The sequence below is a fragment of the Rhinoraja longicauda genome, chromosome 5, assembly GCF_053455715.1.
Source record: "Rhinoraja longicauda isolate Sanriku21f chromosome 5, sRhiLon1.1, whole genome shotgun sequence".
NCBI lineage: Eukaryota > Metazoa > Chordata > Chondrichthyes > Rajiformes > Arhynchobatidae > Rhinoraja > Rhinoraja longicauda.
The window spans coordinates 51,764,527-51,787,072 of NC_135957.1; the positions used below are offsets into that span (position 1 = coordinate 51,764,527).

At 40.2% G+C, this 22,546-nt stretch overlaps 1 protein-coding gene across 2 annotated transcripts in view; it reads left to right on the top strand.

The window, feature by feature from the left end:
• The window catches only part of arhgap18 (Rho GTPase activating protein 18), a 65,902-nt gene extending 55,718 nt beyond the window's left edge, over positions 1–10,184 (top strand). Inside the window, exons 10-15 of one of the 2 annotated variants that reach the window (XM_078400162.1) lie at positions 587–669; positions 3,928–4,134; positions 6,290–6,442; positions 7,211–7,344; positions 7,550–7,611; positions 8,596–10,184. In XM_078400162.1, the coding sequence (XP_078256288.1) occupies positions 587–669; positions 3,928–4,134; positions 6,290–6,442; positions 7,211–7,344; positions 7,550–7,611; positions 8,596–8,687 (731 nt within the window). In that variant the 3' untranslated portion in view covers positions 8,688–10,184. The remainder of the gene's footprint in view (positions 1–586; positions 670–3,927; positions 4,135–6,289; positions 6,443–7,210; positions 7,345–7,549; positions 7,612–8,595) is intronic. The other variant, XM_078400163.1, reaches the window with a different exon arrangement.
• Positions 10,185–22,546: the final 12,362 nt, after the last annotated feature.

Consider the following 22,546-nt stretch of genomic DNA (forward strand, 5'->3'; position numbering starts at 1 on the left):
TGCATGGGCACCAGGGAAGATATATTGTGTTCAAAATTCCAGATTTCTCGCCATCAGAGTATAAGCCGTTGCTTTGCCAGCAGGCAGCTCCCCCTGGCTCTGTAATTCCTGCAAAATGCGGTCAATTGGGAAATTGGACACGTACTCTTTGCATATAGCTATGCCCATTGCAAATATACTTAAAGATGTCTTAAAATTAAATATGTAAACAGAACACAAATGTCCTTGTTCAAATCAAACTTTGATTTAAAAACTTTTAAGTGGAAGCAAAAAGAGTATTACCTTGACTCCAAAGTTGTTACTGTTCACTCACCACACCCACATGGCCAACTATACTGTACCCTCCCATAGTTTCTGCATTGACAGTAATTGGGCTGATTTTTGTCCAGTGATAGTATTTGAGCTGCCTGTGGAGAGGCAACAGGTGCCATTAGCTCCTGCAAAATATTAATGCATTTCATGGCTTAACCTTGGACTGTATTTAGAATTGACCATCATGGTGGATACATTTCTCCTTCATTCATATGATTTGAAAACCCTGAGTGTGATGATTTTTAATAATATAATGTGAATATTTGATTCATAGATCTATCCAGCAGAAAACTTCAACTGCAAGCTCTTAATTTGCTGGTGCTTCTCCTCCCAGATCAGAATAGGGACACACTGAAGGTACAGATTGCATTGCATGTGTTTTTATTTTTTATCTTTACAAAACTGCATTTTAAAATGTTGCTACTTTAAAAAAAATAGAAACATAGGATATAGGTGCAGGAGTAGGTCATTCGGCCCTTTGAGTCAGCACCGCCATTCAATATGATCAGGGCTGATCATCCAAAATCAATACCCCGTTCCTGCTCTTTCCACACATACCTTGATTCCGTCAGCCCTAAGAGCTAAATCTAACTCTCTCTTGAAAACAATGTTTCAGTTTTTAGTGACCTAAACCCTTATCCTGGCTTGATTGCTAATTTTTTGGTGAATATCTTTTTTTGATGCTGGAAGCAAAGCAATGTTGAGACTGGTAATTGCAAAATCCAGGCCATTAACCAGAATGGAAAAGATTTTTGGGCAGGCTTCAGGCAATTCGTTTTCATGACCATCCAAGACCAATTTTAGCTCCAGGGCTTGCAGAGGATGCATGTAGAAGTAAAGCAACTCAATACATTGAAGTGTTCTCGTAAGACTTTAACTAAGCAATTTTTTAAAATGTCTAAGTCATTGAAACTGTGCTACTGCTTTATGCTTAGTTTGGTATGTTTAATGGTGATGTGACTGTTATTCAATTGTGGCACCCTTGTCCATTAGTTATATAGTCATATTAAAAGCAGAAAATCACACCTTGCATGGGCTATGAGGCTTGTAACTCTTTCTGTCATACAGTGAGACCATCGATTCATTTATAATATCACACAGAGTCAAATTTGCCCCAGTGTGCTTGACATTACATTGAGTAAGAAATGTTCATGAAATGCTTAGCATCTTTCTGCAATAGACCATGTGCACCTTGGTGTGATGTCATCTATCCAATTGAAGTAGGGCTCGCCAGGATTTCCAAGATAAAGGACAGTTTTAGTAAGGACTGTTTAGTGTTTGTGGTAAATACCTACATGGAAAGTGGGTGTAAACTGTGGAGCGTTAAAGAAGTTGTTAGTAGTATCTGCCCCAGCTGCATAGTAACATAGAAAATAAGAACAAGAGATGAGTATTTCGACCTTCTGGCCTGATCCACCATTCAACAGAATCATGGCTGATCACCTACTCCAATATACCTCCTCGTGTACCTTCATCCCTTCACAGAGACATGGCTCACCCCAGACATACCTGACTGTGTTATTGAGCCCGAGGGCTTCTGCCTTTATCAGATGGACCATACGGCATCTTTGGCCAAGGTTTGGGGCGGTGGGGTCTGCTTTCTAATTAATACCTTGTGGTGCTCAGACTTGGCAGTCCTGGCAAGCTCTAGCCCCCTGGACATGGAATATCTGACTGAATATCTCCTTACTCCCTGCTGAGGGAATTCACCTCAGTTATCCTGACAGCATCCTACAACCCTCCCCATGCAGATGCCAAGCTAGCTCTGAATGAACTGTACTCCACTATTAACTGCCTTGGAACACCCCAAAGCCCTGGTCATTGTATCGGGAGACCTCAATCAAGCCAACCTCAGGGGCATACTACCAACACCCTCGACCACTGCTACACATCGATTAAAAAATGCCTACCACTCTGTTCCTCTGCCATGTTTCGGGAAATCTAATCTCCTAGTCATGCTTCTGCTCCCTGCCTACAAACTAAAGCTGAAGCAGGAGGATCCAGTACAGAGAGTTGTTGATTGCTGCTCGGCAGACATGGATAACATCCTACACAACTGCTTTGAGGCAGTGGACTGGTACATATTCATGGATTTTGCAGCCAACCTGAATGAGTGAGCCGCTGCCATGACCGACTTCATCAGCAAGTGCGTACCGACGAAGACTATCCGAGTGTTCCCCAACTGGAAACCATGGATGAACTGTGAGGTGATGTACCTGAGCGATACAAGAAAGCCTGCTATGATCTTCGCAAAACCATCAAGGATGCCAGGAGGCAATATCAGGACAAGCGCGAGTCTCAGAATAATCATTCGTACACTTGCAGAATGGGGCAAGGTCTGAATACTATAACTGGCTGCAAAGTGAAGTCAGGCAACATCACTAGTGATAGTGCGGCCCGACCTGATCAAACTTAATGTGTTCTATGTTGGATTTGAGCAGAAGGCCAATGGGATGATGACATCCGTTCCATCAGACTCAAGTGTGCCTCTACTCAGGGTCACTGTTGCAGAAGTTAGATCGGCCTTCCTGAGGGTGAATCCATGGAAAGCAACTGGCCAGGACGGAATCCCAGGCCGTGTCCTTAGAAACTGTGTGAACCAACTAACGGTAGTATTCACTGACATCATTAATCTCACCCTACTCTATTCTAAAGAATCCACCTGCTTCAAGAAGACCACTATCATCCCGGTGCCGAAGAAAAACAAGATTTCATGCCTGAACAACTACCGTCCAGTGGCCCTGATCGCCCCCATCATGAAGTGCTTTGAGAGTCTGGTTATGGAACGTATTAAATCCAGTTCCAGCAAGCAGGCTTGACCCATTTCACCTCCTGCCACAACAGGTCAACTGCTGATGCCATCTCCCTGGCCCTACACTCATCTCTGGAGCACCTGGATAAGAGAGACACCAAAATCCAACTATTTACAGACTGTATTTCTGCTTTTAATATCATTATCCCATCCAAGCTCATCACCAGCATCAAACAGCTGCAATTGGATCCTTGACTTCCAGACTAACAAACCACAATCAGTGAGGATAGGGGATAAATCATCCAGCAATCAGGTGTATTTTTAAAAGAAAATATATATGTTTGCTACGTGGTCAATCACTCACTGAAGTTATCCTATTAGAAACTGAAGAATATTATCTTGCACAATATTTGTTAAAAATACAATGATACCAAGAGTACAATTGTTGACTAGAAAAAGAGTAGAATGATTGTACTGACAGCTTGCAAAAGTCACCACACTCTGGCCCCATCTTGCACCTTTCAAATCTCAAGTCTTTGTCTTGGCCTTAGGAGATATGCATTTCTTATTTTCTCACTTTAAGGCCCAGTGGCCTGTGACTGAATCAGATTTATCGTCGGCAAAACTGGAATTGCATTATTGGTTATCCCAAGGGAATCAGAATGCTTGTTTGCATTATAGCCTGAAGAATACAAATAGCAGACATCCCTTCAAGCAAATCTCTTTCAAATAAGCTAGAAGGAACCAATGCAGAATTTATTCAAGCTATTCAGTATGTTTTTTATTTATTTTTTAAATTATACCTTTCTTAAGTTCAGTAAAAGCCTATGGGCTTTGATCATGTAATTAATATCTTTTTACAGGCATTGCTTGAATTTCTTCAGAGATTAATTGACAACAGGGAGAGCAACAAAATGACCCTAAACAATGTTTCTGTTGTCATGGCACCCAACCTGTTTATGTTTAAAGGATATTGCTCAAAGTCAAGTGCAAAGACACAGTTTGCAATGGCAACTGGGACAAGCAACATAATGCGTTACCTAATTAAATACCAAGACCTGCTTTGGACGGTAAGAACAATCACTGTGCATTACCTATCCTTTGGAAAAAAAAGTTTCTTTAGGGTAATGAAATGCCACGCTGTTCTGTGAGTTAACACAAATTGATAATTCAGCCACTCCTTTGCTCTATTGTGTAATATTTGATACTCTGCAATATTAGAAAGTTGTTCCTCCTGCACATCCATATTTTTATAAATATATGTCGCTATGAAATGTCGCTACTGGCAATAAAAAGCAAGACTTTAAGAAAGTTAAAACTGTATAGTCTTAAGCTGTTAGCCCAAAGCTACTACTGTGACTGTAATCAAAGACACACCTTGGCCTAATGGCCAATGAAAAGTACGCACTTAAAAGTTAAATTTGTGTATGAGGGAAAATATTGAGATGCTGATCTTAAAGAGGAAGGAGATTGGACTTTATTGCCTTCCATCACAGTGAGGAACATGGGAATCCCGCTGTGGTGGATGTTTGTTAACTTTTATGTAGTTGTGTCTTGTTGCTTTTTTTTAGTATGGCTGTATGGTAATTTGAATTTTACTGTACCTTAATTGGTACGTGTGTCGATAAACTGACCTTGACCTTAATCTGCTTCTAACCCACTCTCCTGTCCTCCATCACGAAATGGGAAGCAGTGGGGTTGTTACCGGCTTTATGATCATCCCCACAGGCATACATGAATTCCCATTTCATTTAAGTAATAAACTATTGAAGTCTATAGGTGAGGCCTTCCAATTGTCTTGCCCAGAGACGATGACTTGATAAGTGCATTCCTGATGCTACATTTTATTCTTTCAATGTATTATACAACTTTGCTTAATCTGATAAAATTGACCACACCAATTTAATGCTTCTGCACACTGACCAGGTAGGTGGAATTGTATTCTCCCTGTTCTTTCCTAATCAAGCTACAACCAAAGAATGTCATTCAATGGTTTATCATTCCTCTACTACACCATTATTTATCTCCAGAGTCCACTGGTCCTCTCTGTGCCACTCATTAGCACCAATGTATAGAAATACATCAACCTTAGAATATGCCCTCATTACTACCCTATCTACTTGTGTTGTCATCTTTCGTGAGCTATGAACCTGGACTCCAAGATCCCTCTGCACATTAATGCAGTTAAGGGTCTTTCCATTAATTGTATACAGTAAACTTTTTTTTTTTTTAAACCATATCTTTTTATAAAAGATTTCAGTTATAGCAAACTGACCTACTGGCCTTCACTGCCAGGCTGGGCTGCTGATGCCAATGCGGCCTGTGCCACCTCTCTAGCCGTCACACCACCCGGCCACCACCATGGCCACAATCACCACACCACCACCGCTGCAGTCACTGCAGATGTCTGTCACCACCTCCACCGCAGTCACCGCTGCAGTCACCGCTGCTGTCACCACCTCCACCACAGTTACCGCTGCTGTCACCACCTCCACCGCAGTCACAGCTGCTGTCACCACAGTCACCGCTGCTGTCACCACCTCCACCACAGTCACCGCTGCTGTCACCACCTCCACTGCAGTCACCGTTGCTGTCACCACCTCCACCACAGTCACCGCTGCTTCCACCACCTCCACGGCGACCGCTGCCACCACTGCTGCAGCTGTCCCTTACCTGCACTCCAGCCACCTGCGGGCCGCAACCAATGACTACGTGGTTCTTTACCTGTCCCCCGGCAATCAATTCATGGATTCCAGGTCGAGTTCCAGACCAACAGTCTGAAGAAGGGTCACGTTCTTCTGAGTTGCTGCTTAACCCATTGAGTTGCTCCAGCAATTTGTGTCCTTTTGTGTGCAAATTGCAACTGTAGTTGTTTGTTTCAATGATTACAATGATAATCTCTTACTTGGTTGTAGTGGGCAATTGGCAACAATGAACACCACCTCTCCTCCTATGGTCTGTTATAATGAGTGTTTACTGTATACTCTCCTTGCATTCAACCTCCCAAAGTGTAATACTTCACACCTGCTCAGGTTAAATTCCATCTGTCATTACTTCACGCATTTCTGCTGCTAATCTATATCCCACTGTATCTTCTGACAACTTACCAAAATTGGAGGAGTTTCAGACAGCGAGGTGTCTAGTCCTTACTCAACAACCCATCTCCATTTACATTCAAGTTATTTATATAAATGAATATTAATATTTTCTTTCAATATTTCTCAGGTCCCAAAATTCATTATGAATCAAGTTCGACAACAAAACATTGAAGGTCATAAAAAGCAGTCCAAGGAAAAAGCTATGAAAAAGTTGCTGAAAAAGATGTCACATGATAAAGATAAGCATGACCGGAATCACACCGAAAGGAATCTAACAGATGTGCGTAACTACATGGACCTCTTTTTAAATAGTTGGGGTTTTTAATAATTATCCCTTGTCTAGATGATGCATCTTTGGCCAGTCGCAATTTATAAATTGATTGAAATATACAGAATGGAAACAGGCCCTTTGGCTTCCTAATCTCCCATCACATTAGTTCTATGTTATCCCAGTCTCCGTACATGCTAGGGGCAATTTACAGAGGCCAATTAACTTACAAACTCGCACACCTTTGGGATGTAGGAGAAAGCCGGAGTATTTAGAAGAAACCCATACAGTCTTAGGGAGAACCTGAGATCAGGAGTGAACTGGGGTCTGTGGGACTGCGAGGCAGCAGCTCTACCAGCTGTATCACTCTGCTGCCCCAAAACAGTGCAATATTATATTGCATCAGTCAACCTTATATTAGTTAATGGTAAATACACTCAATTGCGAAGGGCCAACAGACTACATAGAAATGTTGTCAGCAAGCCAGTAACCCTTTGGATCTTCCCTTTCTCCTTTCTGCTCTCATTGTTGGTTAGCTCACAGAAGGTGCCTTAGATCACTTAGATTGGCCTTTAGATTAAATCTGAGTCTTAAAATTACTTAAACTTCATCGGTACAATGGATGATTAGCGGACATTGCCGCTAGTTTGTTGAATACAGATAGTTATCTCTGGATAGCTTTCTGTAGCTAACAAACTGTATTTATATTTTTGATTGATAATTCTTATCCAGGGATTAAAGCAACACATGCAATATTCCAATGGTAATGTTTTCTTATAGCCAGTCACACTTCAGGGTGCAATACGGGTTCAGGCACCATCACTTTCCAAAGTTTCCATGGCGATTCAACTTACAGAAGAGCTGAAAGCTGGTGATATTTTAGCACGTTTCCAACAATGTCTTGGCAAGACCAGGTAAGGCAAATTTTCAGATTTCCTTGCTAAGTCATCTATTTTGTTATCTGAATTACACATTCTGATACAAAAAACAACTGATATATATATGTAGAATTGCATTTCCATACTTAATCATTAAGTTTACACTGAACAAAAATGGTAAATTTTAAACTAAAATATATCATCTCCCTGTATCTCTGCAATAACTATATTTTGTTCTCAGCAGTATACCTGAATCTTCCAGTAAAGAGGAAGTTTGCTTATATGAAATTGGAGGAAATATTGGTGAGATATATTATCAGTTGCATGTGATATGAGATATGTACAATTCAGCTGCAGGGCAAAATGAATGTTGTTTTTTATTATGAGATATTAGTTTTCAGCAATAGAATCTTTTGCACCTAATGTCAGCTCCTTTATAGCTATATATTAGATATAGATTAAAGCTTCCTCGATACTCTCCAATTCCTATCAAAAGTTTATTACCTCCCCTAAAAATATAATACTTCAATTTCTCACATGTGATCTTCCCTTAGGACAATACCAATTATTGTTGGAAGTAGCAATGATTTATGTTTGACCCACCCCCGACATCAGTCTGAAGAAGGGTCTCGACCCGAAACGTCAGCCATTCCTTCTCTCCCGAGATGCTGCCTGACCTGCTGAGTTACTCCAGCATTTTGTGAATAAATCGATTTATGTTTGACTACAAGTTTAAGAGCTATTGTTTTGTTCCATCAGTTTCTGTCATTCTGATTTATACACATTGAGACATCCAACTTACAATTTTCTGGAACTGAACTCTAATATAAAACTTGCATTGTCACATGTCAAATGTGCATGAACTAATTATTTGCATAACAGATTATTTGGTTTGTCTGAGGATAATCTAAACAACTCAAGTTGAAGGACAAATTTATCAATGGCCTCATTAAGGCCAAGAACTAATGCCACTATTTCCAGCATTTTCACCATCCTGCTTCAGAACTAGTTCATGAACTGATTATCATGGTGCTTAATGTTATTTGGTTCACTGAACAAAAATACAGGGAGAAATTCATCTTCGGTGGGGCATTTTCTGTCATTAGGATATCCATTATCCTGATGAACACAAAACAATGCCTCTTTCAATTAGGTCACTGCATAAACATTGCAAGGGCTTCTTTTTTAATATTGAATGTAAATCAGAAGATCAGCAAATTTAAAGTGAAATTATAGCTGATGGAGAAATATTTGTACTAATGTAGTTTTTGTGTAAATTGTTTGCAGGTGAACGTTGTTTGGATGATGACACGTATATGAAAGACCTATACCAACTTAATCCAAAAGCAGAGTGGGTTATAAAGCCTCGGTGCCAATGACATTGTTTCAACAACAGATGGGCAACATGATTCTGTTAAACCAAGCATTAATGGTTCTGTGCAGCAAAGGAAATACAATGTCAATCTGTCAAACCTGTCCCTGTACATGAATCTTGATATATGCAGAAGTAAAAGAGAACCAACATTGCTATGAAGATTCAAATTCAAGAGTTATTTTGCCCTTCAAAAGGGGATAAATAATGAAAAATTAACTGCATACATCAGGATGCTTAAAATATTTATGCAATATGTACATTTCATGTATTAGAAGTAAACATGTTTTGATATAGATAGTCCTTTAAAAAAAATTATTTTGGCAGTCCAGAGATTTAATGGGACATAAACCATTAAGAGCAAAACATAGCAACCCAATAAAACACATGCAGCAGAACAACACATAGAATAAATTTATTTTTAGATTTTAAAGAACTGACTGGAAAATAATTTACAAGATGTATCACAAATTAAGAAGAATTAACCAAAAATCATACAAATGGAGATTCTTAAGATGAAGGCAAGGTAGAATTTATTGTAAGTTTAAGGTCTCATCACACTGGTTCATACAGGTTATGGATATCAGTTGTGCCAACAATGACACCAGGAGAGGCACTGTTGGTCTGGTTTTGTGAATGCAAAGCTGGACAAGTGATTTATTTGCAGAAACAAGTAACTTGGTGTCCGCAGCCACCAAGCGCCAGCCACTATAGTCTACTCCAAAATGGCATTATACACACTTCCGCTATCATCCGAGTTGAAGCATTCGTCCAACAAAGAGTATATTATTATAAAAGCATATAAAATGGAGCAGGAGTAAGTTAATCAACTTTTTCTACCTGCTTTCAATCAGCAAGATTGTGGCTGATCTTTTACCTCAACCACTATTTTCCTGCCCTATTCCCAAATCCCTTGATTTCAATGCAGAAATCAATCAATCTCTGTTTTGAACAAAATCAATGACAGGGGCACCACAGACCTCTGGGTAGATAATTCCAAAGATTCATCACTCTCTCCAAACCCATTTCTTCTTATTTCAGTCCAATCCATTATTTTGAGACTGTGACTTGTAGCTCGAGCCCCTTTCTCCTTCTATCTACTCCATCAAGCACTCTTAGAATTTTAATTTTATCTGGATTAAGATAATATAATACAAAATATGTTCTGCTCATCTGCAATTGTAAATATCCAGGTTGTAATCTAACAAGACTTAATTATAATTCTTTGATGAATCATTCACAGCAAATTCAAAATGGAATAGATGGTTTTGAAAAAGTTTAGCAATGACATTAAATATGAAACAACTCAATAGATTTGTTGATATAGTGTCCTAGGCTGAAATATTCAAATAGCATTTACTACATCCTTTTCATTTAATCTCAAAACTTTAAGGATATTTCTGACAAAACTATATGCAGGCTCTAAACAGGCTACATACTGCTTATTTCAAAATGCATTGTTTTAAAAAGATTTGAATGTTTAATTTAAACCACTTGTTCTAGGTTGTCTCATATTGAATACATTCAATATTTAATTGCTATTTAATATTAGAATGTCTATTCTGTTTTAATGTTTCCACTCAGTTTTTAAACTGTAGTCACATTTTCTAGTCTTATAAATAAAAAACATGTATATATTCCACATGTTGTATTGGCTCTCCTAAATTTAACATTTAAATGTTGTAATGGTGTGTGTGATTGATGTTTATGGACACAATTGACACAATCAACCAATGGTATGTGCCATTTACTGAAACTTTACAGCTGGAATAATATATTAAAAAATAACAATGGTTATATCATCCAAGAAATATAAACAATGCTTATCGGAAAAACATCTAATTGTAATTTAGTCATTGACACTTTGTGCATAGTATAAAGCACAATTCCATGATCAGCATCATTTAAAATAGATTTTCTGCCCAATATCACATTGTTGTTAATGAAGGTGTCTTTTGTGCTGAATGATTGTGCTACTTCCTGTGTTACAACAGTGGCAACAACATTAACACTTCAGATGTGCTTCATTGGTTATAAAGTACTCTGGGACAAGCCGAGACTATGAAAGACACCAAATAAATTTAAATCTTTTTCATTCACTCACCTTTGCATTTCCAGTCTGACATAGTGACTTCTATGTGACTGTTAGAATTGGTTCCTTGTCAACTGCAATTCAGTTTCAGCTTCACTCAAAAATAAAAACGGAAAATCTTGAAACATTCACCAGGTCAGACAAAGAGAAAAAGTCAAATTTCTGGTTTGTGACCTTCATTTCAGCACTTTCTGTTTTTGTTTCAGATTTCTAACATCTGCAATTTTTCTTTATTTCCAGCTTTTATTCTGGACCTGATTTGTTTTACTAAAAAAAGCAAATCCTATATGATGTAAATGTCCAATTGTGTACTTTGATGCTACATTACTACAACAATTCACCATTGTCAAAAGGTTATGAACTGTCTGTAAATTCTGACTGTCAGAAACAATTAAATAATAACATAAAAAGATAAATCAAATTAAAATACCTTAAAGTACAAGAGAATACATAATTTTAGTTAAGTATAAAAGATTAATCAGCCAATGGATGCATGCTAATTTCCAGGGGAACAATCTCATTTCCCCACTCCTTTTCTTGTACCCCTCATATTTATTTTCTCTTACAAATCTCACCAACAATCCTTTCATTCTTTTTACCTTTAACCCACATTAAGTGTAATTTATAATCGGCGATTTAGCTGCTCGTGCACAGAGTCATAGATAGAGTCATAGAGTGATACAGTGTGGAAACGGGCCCTTCGGCCCAACTTGCCCACACCGTCCAACATGTCCCAGCTAGACGTCTCACCTGCTTGTGTTTGGTCCATATCCCTCCAAACTTGTCCTATCTATGCACCTGTCTAACTGTTCCTTAAACGTTGGGATAGTCCCAGCCTCAACTCAGCCATACACCCAACACCCATTGTGTGAAAAAGTTACCCCTCACATTCCTATTAAATCTTTTCCCCTTCACCTTGAACCGATGTCCTCTGGTCCTCGATTCCCCCACTCTTGGCAAGAAATTCTGTACATCTACCTGATCTATTCCTCTCATGATCTTATACACCTCTATAAGATCATCCCCCTACATTCCAAGGAATAGAGACCCAGCCTATTCAATCTCTCCCTATAGCTCAGACCCTCTAGTTCTGGCAACATCCTCGTAAATCTTCTCTGAACCCTTTCAAGCTTGACAATATCTTTCCTATAACATGGCGCCCAGAACTGAACACAATACTCTTTCTCTTTCATACACTTGTTCAACTACCTCTCAAATGTATCAAAACTATTCTTATCAGTTATTTTATGTTGCAACCTCAAGTTTGGTTGCTAGTGTAGCAATAGAAACTCTCTAGGCCACAGCAAATACAAACTAACTGCTATTATTTAGTTACTAGAATGTAATCACCTGTCACTGATGTTTCACAATGGACTCCATTTTCTTCAGAATTAATACGACACTTTACTGCAAATGATGCAAGGTCAATTGGAGTTGCATTTTTCACAAGAAGGCCCAAAGCAATTACTTAGATGCTGTAAAATTCCAGTACCTTCAATGTTAGCACTATTAAATTCAATATGCAACAAATTTAGATAGATTGTGATAACTGAAAATCTAAATGTAAATTATTGTTGCTGGAATGGCACGATACTAAATGAATTGAAGTGATAGAGTTTGAATCTTTCTGTAGAACATTATCATTCTAAAACTTTCGGCTCTAACATATTGCACTGTTGGCTTTTATCATCCCCCCAAGAGCAATTACTAAGATATTAAATACTCATAGACACAGCCTTACTTAACTACTCCAAAAGGTTTTACGAAAAACATTGTTTAAAAACTATAAATTGTCAGTAATCCCATGATGCAGAATTCCCCACAGGAGAAGGGAGTGCTTCAAGTTCACTGTGAATGAAAAATTATGTGCTGCAATCCTATGATTTCAGCAATGTGGTCTGCAAGGGCATTTTTCACTACAATGAGTCCCTAGTTTTTTCAATCAAATTTTGTTTGAATTTCTCTAATTACTTTCCTCTGTTACCCTGCCTGATGGATAATTTGAAACCTTGATTACCCTTGGGATAAGTTGTTCTCAAATGCACCTGATTAAAGTGTTGCTTTCACAAATTTGTCTTCTAAGCCTGATGATGATTTATATTCAAGCAAGCAGTTTTTTTAGGGATTCGCTTCATTTTATTTAACATTTACCATGCCTTTGTAGGATTTAACCATTTCTAATTACCTCATGCAGTGTGTTAATTTCAGAATGGAGATTGTTTTTGTTTCTCTTCTATGCACTGTCTGCAATATTTCTTGGAGCACAATTACCAGCTCTAGCATTGTCCAAGTGTGGTCTCTCAATGTATTACAATGTCAATATTTGCGACACAAAAGATACTGGAATCTGGATCAAAAAACAGACCACTGGAGGAATTCAGTGGGTCAGGCATTATTTTTGGAGAGAAATAGACAGCTGATGTTCATGGTCGCGATCCTTCTTCTGATCTTGGTCTAAAGAGTCCAAAATCTTTAAAAATGCACACCTTTATTCTGGCTGTAGATCTTAGCAATTATATATATATATTTTAACCCTAATCTAGACACTAATGATTACCTTTAAACTATGTCACAAAATTCCACATTCATCTTCTCCAACTTTAGGCCATCAGTTATATGGATCAATTCATTATCAATCCTGGACCCACTGCAATTTACCCACCACAACAGACCAACAGCAAGTATGATCTTGCTGGCTCTCCACTCTGCACTCCATTACTTGAACAACAAGAACACACTTGTCCAGCTGCTCTTCACCAACTACAGCTCAGTGTTTAACACCATCATTCCCAAAGTAAATCTTCAAACTCTGGCAACTGGGTATCTACTCATCCCGATCTGACTGGAACCATGACTTCTGCATCTGCAGACATAAATTAGTACAAATTGGCAACACTGCCTCGTAAGTACAGGGGCATCTCTAATCTATGTGTACAATCTCCTGCTTTACTCCCTCTTCATCCATTACTGTGTAGCCACACACAGGTCCAACACTTTCTTTAAATTCACCGATGATACCACTGTGATTGGACGAATAATGGGTAATGTTAAATCAAAGTCAGGAGGAAGATCAACAATCTTGCTCTTCATACATGTAAGATGAAGGAGCTGATTGTTGACTTTGCAAAGGAAAAAGTCGAGGCTCCATGAAACTCTTTTCATCAGCAGGTTGGCAGTGGGAAGAGTCAATAGCTTCAAGTTCGTGGGTGTGTACATCTCTGAAGATCTGTCCTAGGCCCAGCACTTTGATGCAATCACTGAGAAAGCTCTTCAACACCTCAATTTCTTGAGATGTTTGTGGAGATTTGGCATGTTGCAAATACTCAGGCAGCAAATATCATCAAAGGTCCATGCCACCCTTACCACACTCTTTTCAATGCTATCATCAGGAAGAAGGTACAGCAGCAGCCTGAGACCAGTTACCTCCAGGGTCAAGAACAGCTTCTTCCCATCAACCATCAAGCCTTTGTTCCTGAGATAGAGGTGTGGTTAGGTTGTGCAGTGTGGTTCAAACTTCTATGGACTTTTTATAGGTTGCACCAACAACATTGGTTTGCACTATTATGGTCTAGTTACCTGGTGTAACTGATAATCTGCTGTTTATTGTACATAGGCACCTTGTATTTTACGTGAAGATTTTGAGCTTGAAGAGCAACGCATAAATCAAAAAGTGGGCAAATCAAACATGCGAAGCACCTCACACAACTACGCTGCCAATTGAAATAAAGTAGGTGAATCATGTTATACAAGGATTTACAAGGGTGTTGCCAGGACTAGAGGGTCTGAGCTATAGGGAGAGGTTGAGTAGGATGGGTCTCTATTCCTTGGAACACAGGAGGATGAGGAGTGATCTTATAGAGGTGTATAAAATCATGAGAGGAATTGATCGGGTAGATGCACAGTCCCTTGCCTAGAGTAGGGGAATTGAGGACCAGAGGACATAGGTTCAAGGTGAAAGAAAAGATTTAATAGGAATCTGAGGGGTAACGTTTTCACACAAAGGGTGGTGAGTGTAAGGAACAAGTTGCCAGATGAGGTAGTTGAGGCTGGGACTATCCCAACGTTTAAGAAACAGTTAGAAAGTACATCGATAGGACAGGTTTGGAGGGATGTGGACCAAGCGCAGGCAGGTGGGACTAGTGTAGCTGGGACATGTAGGCAAGTTGGGCTGAAGGGCCTGTTTCCACACTGTATCACTCTCTGACTCTATGATAAGGCTTTCCCTTCCATCTGTACAATGCTTTACATGAAATACATGATGATATCCGAGTATAAAACTGAGACAATTACCTGTTTATGCTCCATAACTGGAAAAACATATCCCAAGGGCAGATGTATTTAAAAATATAACCTAACACATGCATGCAATCATTTCAGTTTTCTATCTGTTAAGGAAAACTGAACTTACGAGATAAATTTGAAAGCTGATGTGTAAGATTGCCAGACATAAACTTAAGCATGTTATTCCGAAAATGGGAGCGCATCAATTAAACGTTGGTAGTAATTAGACAAGCGCATGATTCTAAAAAAGCATAAAATGCAAGATGCCTGTATTTATTTGTAGTACTGTGTTATTATGTCTGTATCAAGAATGAATTGCATTGTTCTGTTCCAGGTGCACATGACAATGAATCACTCTGCACCTTTGAATATAAAGCACCTGCACCCAGCTGATTTAATTTTGTAAAAATAACATTTACATTGGCAGTGGATCCCACTTTGCAGGTAACATTTTATCCAGAAATATATTCCACAAAATGCATTAATTTGATTTTTTTTGTAATAAACTAATTCAAACACACTAAAAAATAATTACTACTTCAGACAGAATTTTTCTGTATATTTTCTTATTTCCATCTTTAACAATCATAGAGCTATAAGCAGCAAAAGGTGGTATTTGCCTTTTGGGGCATGGCATGAGTGCTAATTCATTCAGGTATTTTAGAATGTCACTACTAAACATGCTTCTGTCAGCCTTTCAGACTAAGCTTTGCAGCACACCACAAGCCAGATAGAGTCATAGAGTGATATACAGTGTGGAAACAGGCCCTTCAGCCCAACTTTCCCACACCGGCCAACGTGCCCCAGCTACACTAGTCCCACCTGCCCGTGTTTGGTCCATATCCCTCCAAACCTGTCCTATCCATGTACTTGTCTAGCTGTTTCTTAAATGTTTGGATAGACCCTGCCTCAATTACCTCCTTTTGCAGCCTGTTCCATACACAAACCACACTTTGTGTGAAAAAGTTACCCCTCAGATCCCTATTAAATCTTTTCCTCTTCACCTTAAACCTATGTCTTCTGGTCCTCGATTCACCTACGCTGGGCGAGATTCTGTACATCTACACGATCTATTCCTCTCATGATCTTATACACTTCTGTAAGATTACCGCTCATCCTCATGCACTCCAAGGAATCTACTTAATTCTATCTACTTAACCCAATCTACTTAACCTCTCCATATAGCTCAGACCCTCTAGCCCTGGCAACATCCTTGTAAATCTTCTCATCCTTGTACCCTTTCCAGCTTCCAGATCTTGTTCATTTGCAGGAAAATACTTTACTTGCTGGTGTTATTCTTTACTTGTTGGTGTCACAAAGTAAGATGGCTGTGCACTTTGTAGACCCCAGCCTGGAACATAGCTGCAGAAGGCCCAACGCTGTTTCCTAAAACCTAATCTTCGTCAATTTTAACTACATCATCAATGATGTTCCTTCTATCAGATGGTCAGGTGGGAATATTTGCTGGTAATTGGACCATATTCTGGAAGTAGCTGCGCCTTGCGGCTGTGGCTCACCAGCAGTCTGTCTGTCTTTTTCTTTCTTTGTCTATTGTTAGTGTTTAGATGTATGTAATGTAATGACCTATTTTTAGCCGTGTATCTGTGGGGGGTTATGGGGGAAACCTTTTTTTCCCTAAATTTCGTCCTCAACGGAGATGCGACCTTTTTCCATGTATCTCCGTTCGCACTACGGCCTAACACCGTGGAGTTGGCGGCCTCCAGCTGGGATCGACCTTGAAGGCTCCGGTCGCAGGGCCTGGACTTACCATCTCGGAGGATTCGGCCGCAGGCCCTGTGGACCGCAACATGGGGAGCTCGCAGGTCCCTGGCTGGCGACCGGCTTTCAGGAGCTCCAGCCGTAGCAGCTTCGACCGCCCCGAATCGCAAGGCTCGATCGACCCGTTCGCAGGACCTTCATCGCCATGCGTGGGTCGGCCGCGGCACTTTCCATCGCCCGGTGGGGGCTCAGGACCTTCATCGGCTTGCTCGGCTCGGCCTGGGACCTTCCATCGCCCGGCGGGGGCTTCGGGAGTCAGGAGCCTCGATTGCCTCGAGGCAGCAGTTTGACTGCCTGACCGCGGGAGAGGAACGGAGGAGGAGATAAGACTTTTCTTGCCTTCCATCACAGTGAGGGTGTGCCTGGAGGAATCGCTGTGATGGTTGTCTGTGTTAAACTTGTGTGGTTGTGTGTCTTGTGCTCTTTATTGTTTGTGACTGCATGGTAACGACAATTTCGTTCAAATTTATTTTTGAATGACAATAAAAGCAATTTGATTTGATTTGATTTGATTTGATTTGATATTCAATCACATTCACAGAATACGAAATTGCTGTGACGTGGCAAGTCACAATCATACTGGACTATGGTCACTTTAGATAACACATTCCCAAATCATACTCTTTTTACTGCATTATTATCTATATACTAAAACTCTCGTTTGTTTGTTTGTTTGTTCCTGAACTACAGCCAAAATGGTACACGATAGCGCAACAATGTTAGGCCCACCTTGCTCACCGTCGTCCCTTTGGTGCTAATGGGAGAAGTTTCATTGAGGGGGATGGAATGGGGGGGGGGGGGGGGGGGAAGGGGGGAGGATAAAGGGTGGGAGGAGGGGGAGGAAACGGGAGGGGGAGGAGAGGGTGCTGTACCAATGCAGGTTTGGGCCCAACAGGTCCACTTGGTCTAGTTCTTGTTAGATTCCCCATCATTTACATGGTTAGGAGCTCCATAGATCGACAAGTACTGTAACTTTTATAACAGCCCAGCTAGTGGTGTGCTGAAGTGAACAGCACGCCCTGATTATTTTCCACCATATGCCAGGAGTGCAGTAATATTTACTTGCCTAGATGAGTACTGTTCTCAAGAACCTGATGTCAACAACTTTGTATCCTTAGTTTGGCACCCAACCATCAATGTAAACATTCATTTCCTCCATCACTAATACATGGAGGCTGTGCACAGTCTACAGAATGTGTTGTGGTTGCTTATTCTTTCCACATCCAGTCTTATCTTAACATGTAACCACTGCCACCAAGAAAGGCAAGGTCAACAGGCAAATAGGAACATGAACTCCTCATAATTCCCCCTCCATACTTGCCAAACAGTTATAACATTGCTTCTTCCACAGAGCTCCCCTCACATTCCAGAGATCCCATCCCAACACTACCATGAATGCTAGAAAATGAACTCAAGACCATCTTTTCACCCTGCCCTGCAGCTAGTTCTTTCATGCTCCCCATATTCTATTCCTATTAGCCCACCCATTTTTCAACACAGCTAATTTAAGTTACATGACTACAAGATCAGTCAGACAGTCACACAAAATAAACTTTTAACAATGCTAAAATCGATCAAAAAGTGCACAGAAATAGTAATCCACCAACTTACTTTATTCCTGCATGATTCCTTAAACAATCCTAGTAATGAAGTCTTGAACAATGTCAGATCCATAGGGGAATACAAAAGGATAAGCTCAACAATGTATTGCTTTATGGCCTCACCTGCCTCTTTATTTCCTTTCTTTGTTGTCAAAGTCATGCAATACTTACACAAACACCAACTGCTCCACTGAAAAGTCTTGCTATATAATTCCTATTGTGATAAAGGAATATGTAAGCAAGAGAAGGTCATACAATCAGTCTTCATGCCTAATCCACCATTCAATCATATGATTGAGATATTTATACCGTTTTATTTGTCAATGCTTAAACTGTGCAGTGCTGTGATGAGGGAGTTTCTTCGGCACACAGGTAAGTTTCCTATGAGGGATATTACTTACGTCAGAAAACTGCCAACTGAATATGGAGTGGGCCAGGTGTTGCAGTGAAAACACAAACGATGCTCCAGCAAGCATTGGTGAAGCACTGTCTGACCTCTGACCTCATTTTGACATTTTTATTCAAAATCAGTCCCACAGTGCCTGACAAATATAAAGGGTCTAAAACTGAACTGTGTTGCAGTCAGAATTTGAAATTACTATGTAGCAAACATAATCATTTTGAAATTATAACATTAAAGTCAGAAGATTAATTTTGATGTGATTGTTTAACTATACTGTTACAGCGATATTGATCAATTCTTTCGAACCATCTCCTTAGTATTTCTTACATTGACCAAAAGAACAATTATCTGCACCTCAAGGATGTTCCCAAATGTAACAATTGGCCATATTAAAAAATGGTGAAATGTCACAGTTTCTTCAGATAAACCTTTCAGAAAGCCTTCGACAAGGTCCCACATAGGAGATTAGTGGGCAAAATTAGAGCACATGGTATTGGAGGTAGGGTACTGACATGGATAGAAAATTGGTTGACAGACAGAAAGCAAAGAGTGGGGATAAATGGGTCCCTTTCAGAATGGCAGGCAGTGACTAGTGGGGTACCGCAAGGCTCGGTGTTGAGACCGCAGCTATTTACAATATATATCAATGACTTGGATGAAGGGATTAAAAGTACCATTAGCAAATTTGCCGATGATACAAAGCTAGGTGGCAGTGTGAACTGTGAGGAAGATGCTATGAGGTTGCAGGGTGACTTGGACAGGTTGTGTGAGTGGGCGGATGCATGGCAGATGCAGTTTAATGTAGATAAGTGTGAGGTTATCCACTTTGGTGGTAAGAATAGGAAGGCAGATTATTATTTGAATGGTGTCAAGTTAGGAAAAGGGGACATACAACATGATCTGGGTGTTCTAGTGCATCAGTCACTGAAAGGAAGCATGCAGGTACAGCAGGCAGTGAAGAAAGCCAATGGAATGTTGGCCTTTATAACAAGAGGAGTTGAGTATAGGAGCAAAGAGGTCCTTCTGCAGTTGTACAGGGCCCTGGTGAGACCGCACCTGGAGTACTGTGTGCAGTTTTGGTCTCCAAATTTGAGGAAGGATATTCTCGCTATTGAGGGCGTGCAGCGTAGGTTTACTAGGTTAATTCCCGGAATGGCGGGACTGTCATATGTTGAAAGACTGGAGCGACTAGGTTTGTAGTGGGCCAAGTAGGCCAAAATAACGACAAGTAGGCAAGGTTAACGAAAGCGTGTTTACTGTATCTCTGGAACTCCAAAAGGGAATGAGAGTCATGCGGTCCTTGACCTTTATACTCCCGGCCGAAGTCCGCCTCCTTGGCTCGACCCATTCCCGTGCCGAGGGGTCGTGAGTGGTATGGCCCGACCCTCGGGAGCCGCCACACGTATAAGATTATTAAGGGGTTGGACATGTTAGAGGCAGGAAACATGTTCCCAATGTTGGGGGAGTCCAGAACCAGGGGCCACAGTTTAAGAATAAGGGGTAGGCCATTTAGAACAGAGATGAGGAAAAACTTTTTTAGTCAGAAAGTTGTGAATCTGTGGAATTCTCTGCCTCAGAGGGCAGTGGAGGCCAATTCTCTGAATACATTCAAGAGAGAGCTAGATAGAGCTCTTAAGGATAGCGGAGTCAGGGGGTATGGGGAGAAAGCAGGAACGGGGTACTGATTGAGAATGATCAGCCATGATCACATTGAATGGCGGTGCTGGCTCGAAGGGCCGAATGGCCTACTCCTGCACCTATTGTCTATTGTCTGTAAACACGCACAAAAACAATGCAAGTTTAAGCTCAGTCTAGAAGCAAAATGAACAGTCTGAAAAAGGGTCAACTTTGGACCTGCAGTGACAATTAATACAATCCCATTCAAATGAACGAGAGCTCTGATTTTGTCTGAAAAATTAAGTGCTAGCATGTGAAAAATATTTATTTTGCTGAATGTCTTTAACTAGTTTCTATTACCGAAACTGAGGTCTCCTTAAATGGGAAATGACAAGCCAAAGAGTAGCAGTGGCTTTGTACACTCTTTGCCAGCCTGACTGTGTTTTCTGGCAGGCTTTTAAATAGGTTGGCAAAATTCCCCACCAAAGTAAGCCTGGGTACGTTTAAAACCGATCGGAAATCCTTTATTCAATGTTCTCAGAGAAAAGAGTAAAATGTATATAGTGAATGTTTGTGAAATTTCACCACGATACATAGCCAGTGATATTAGTGATGCTCCTGATGGCCTTGTATATTCTTTAAAAATATATATCTCAGAGAAGAAAAAACACCAAACTTACCTTGGAAAGGTTATAAATTCCTCTACCAGCTTTCAACAACATGGATTGCTGAGACTCCCTGGCTTTTCTGTTTGTCAGAAACATTGCTCCAACCATAGAAGTGCAGCTCCTTCCTTAACATGCCATACACCGTTCCATGAATCTGGAGAACAGTGGCCCTCCCTGGGTCTTTATGGCTGCGGTACATACAACTCATATCCCATCTCATCATCTGGTCCAGGCCAGCTTCCAGAGGAGCAATCATTCAATTTCTCATTCCCTTTTCTTATTTCCGTGAGGTCCAGTAACTTGTTCTCGCTTACATGTCATTCAACACCTATTTGATATCTTATTTTTGCTATTTCTCGACATAAATGGGTAATTTAATGTACAATTAATCTACCAGCAGATTTTTGGGATGTGAGAGAAAACTGCAGCCCCTGGAGCGAACCAATAGACAATAGGTGCAGGAGTAGGCCAATTGGCCCTTCGAGCCAGCACCACCATTCAATGTGATCATGGCTAATCATTCTCAATCAGTACCCCATTCCTGCCTTCTCCCCATACCAATGTGGTAACTGGAAGAAAGTGCAAATTCCACACAAACACCATTAGCGGTCAGGATTTAAGTGGATCCCTAGTGGTCTGAGACAACACTATACTCATGTCACTCTGGTGTTGGTTTCTGAGCCAGTTAGTTCCATTGCCTCTACATTATCCCGCCTTCTCTTGCTGCTAGTTACTCTAGGCATCCCCCAATGGTCAAGATGTCCATGATTGATCTCACTTGCTTCCAGCCATGTGTACTCTGTCTACACCTTCTGCCTAAGATGCACCGCCTCCTTTTCTTCCTCCCCTCTTTATATCTTCTCCTCCCAACTTTCTGCTTTTGAGGTTGTCCAGTGGTTGTTTATCAGTGAATGTTTTTAATATAATGTCTTTTGAGTTTGAGTTCTAGGTTTTATTTTGATTAGTTCATTTAGTGATTGAGACATATGGGCCAGTACGCCCCATACTCAAAAGGCACTTTCCAGGAAGACCAGGCTATTTTATTTTTTAACATATTTATTTTTGAGACTGCGGAATAATCAAAAATTCAGTCATTTTATGAGTGATCTCAAAATGAAGTTGCTGATGTCTCTGTTCAGTGTTATTTTAAATTAAGTTATATTAAACTGAAGTTTTAGTCCTATATTCCTCGCCACCAGAACTGCAAGATATTAATAGGTAATGGTAATGTCTACTGTTTAGATATTAGGTTTTCCAAACGTATCAATGGGGATGATTTGACTTGGTTTCATTTGAATTATATTTTTCTATTTTTACAGAACCAGTTTCTTCAAAATTCCTTGAAATCAAGAATAGGTTTTGCAATTGCCAACCCTCACTTAAACACAAAACTACGAGTTCTGCTTTAACAATGTTTACTGAAAT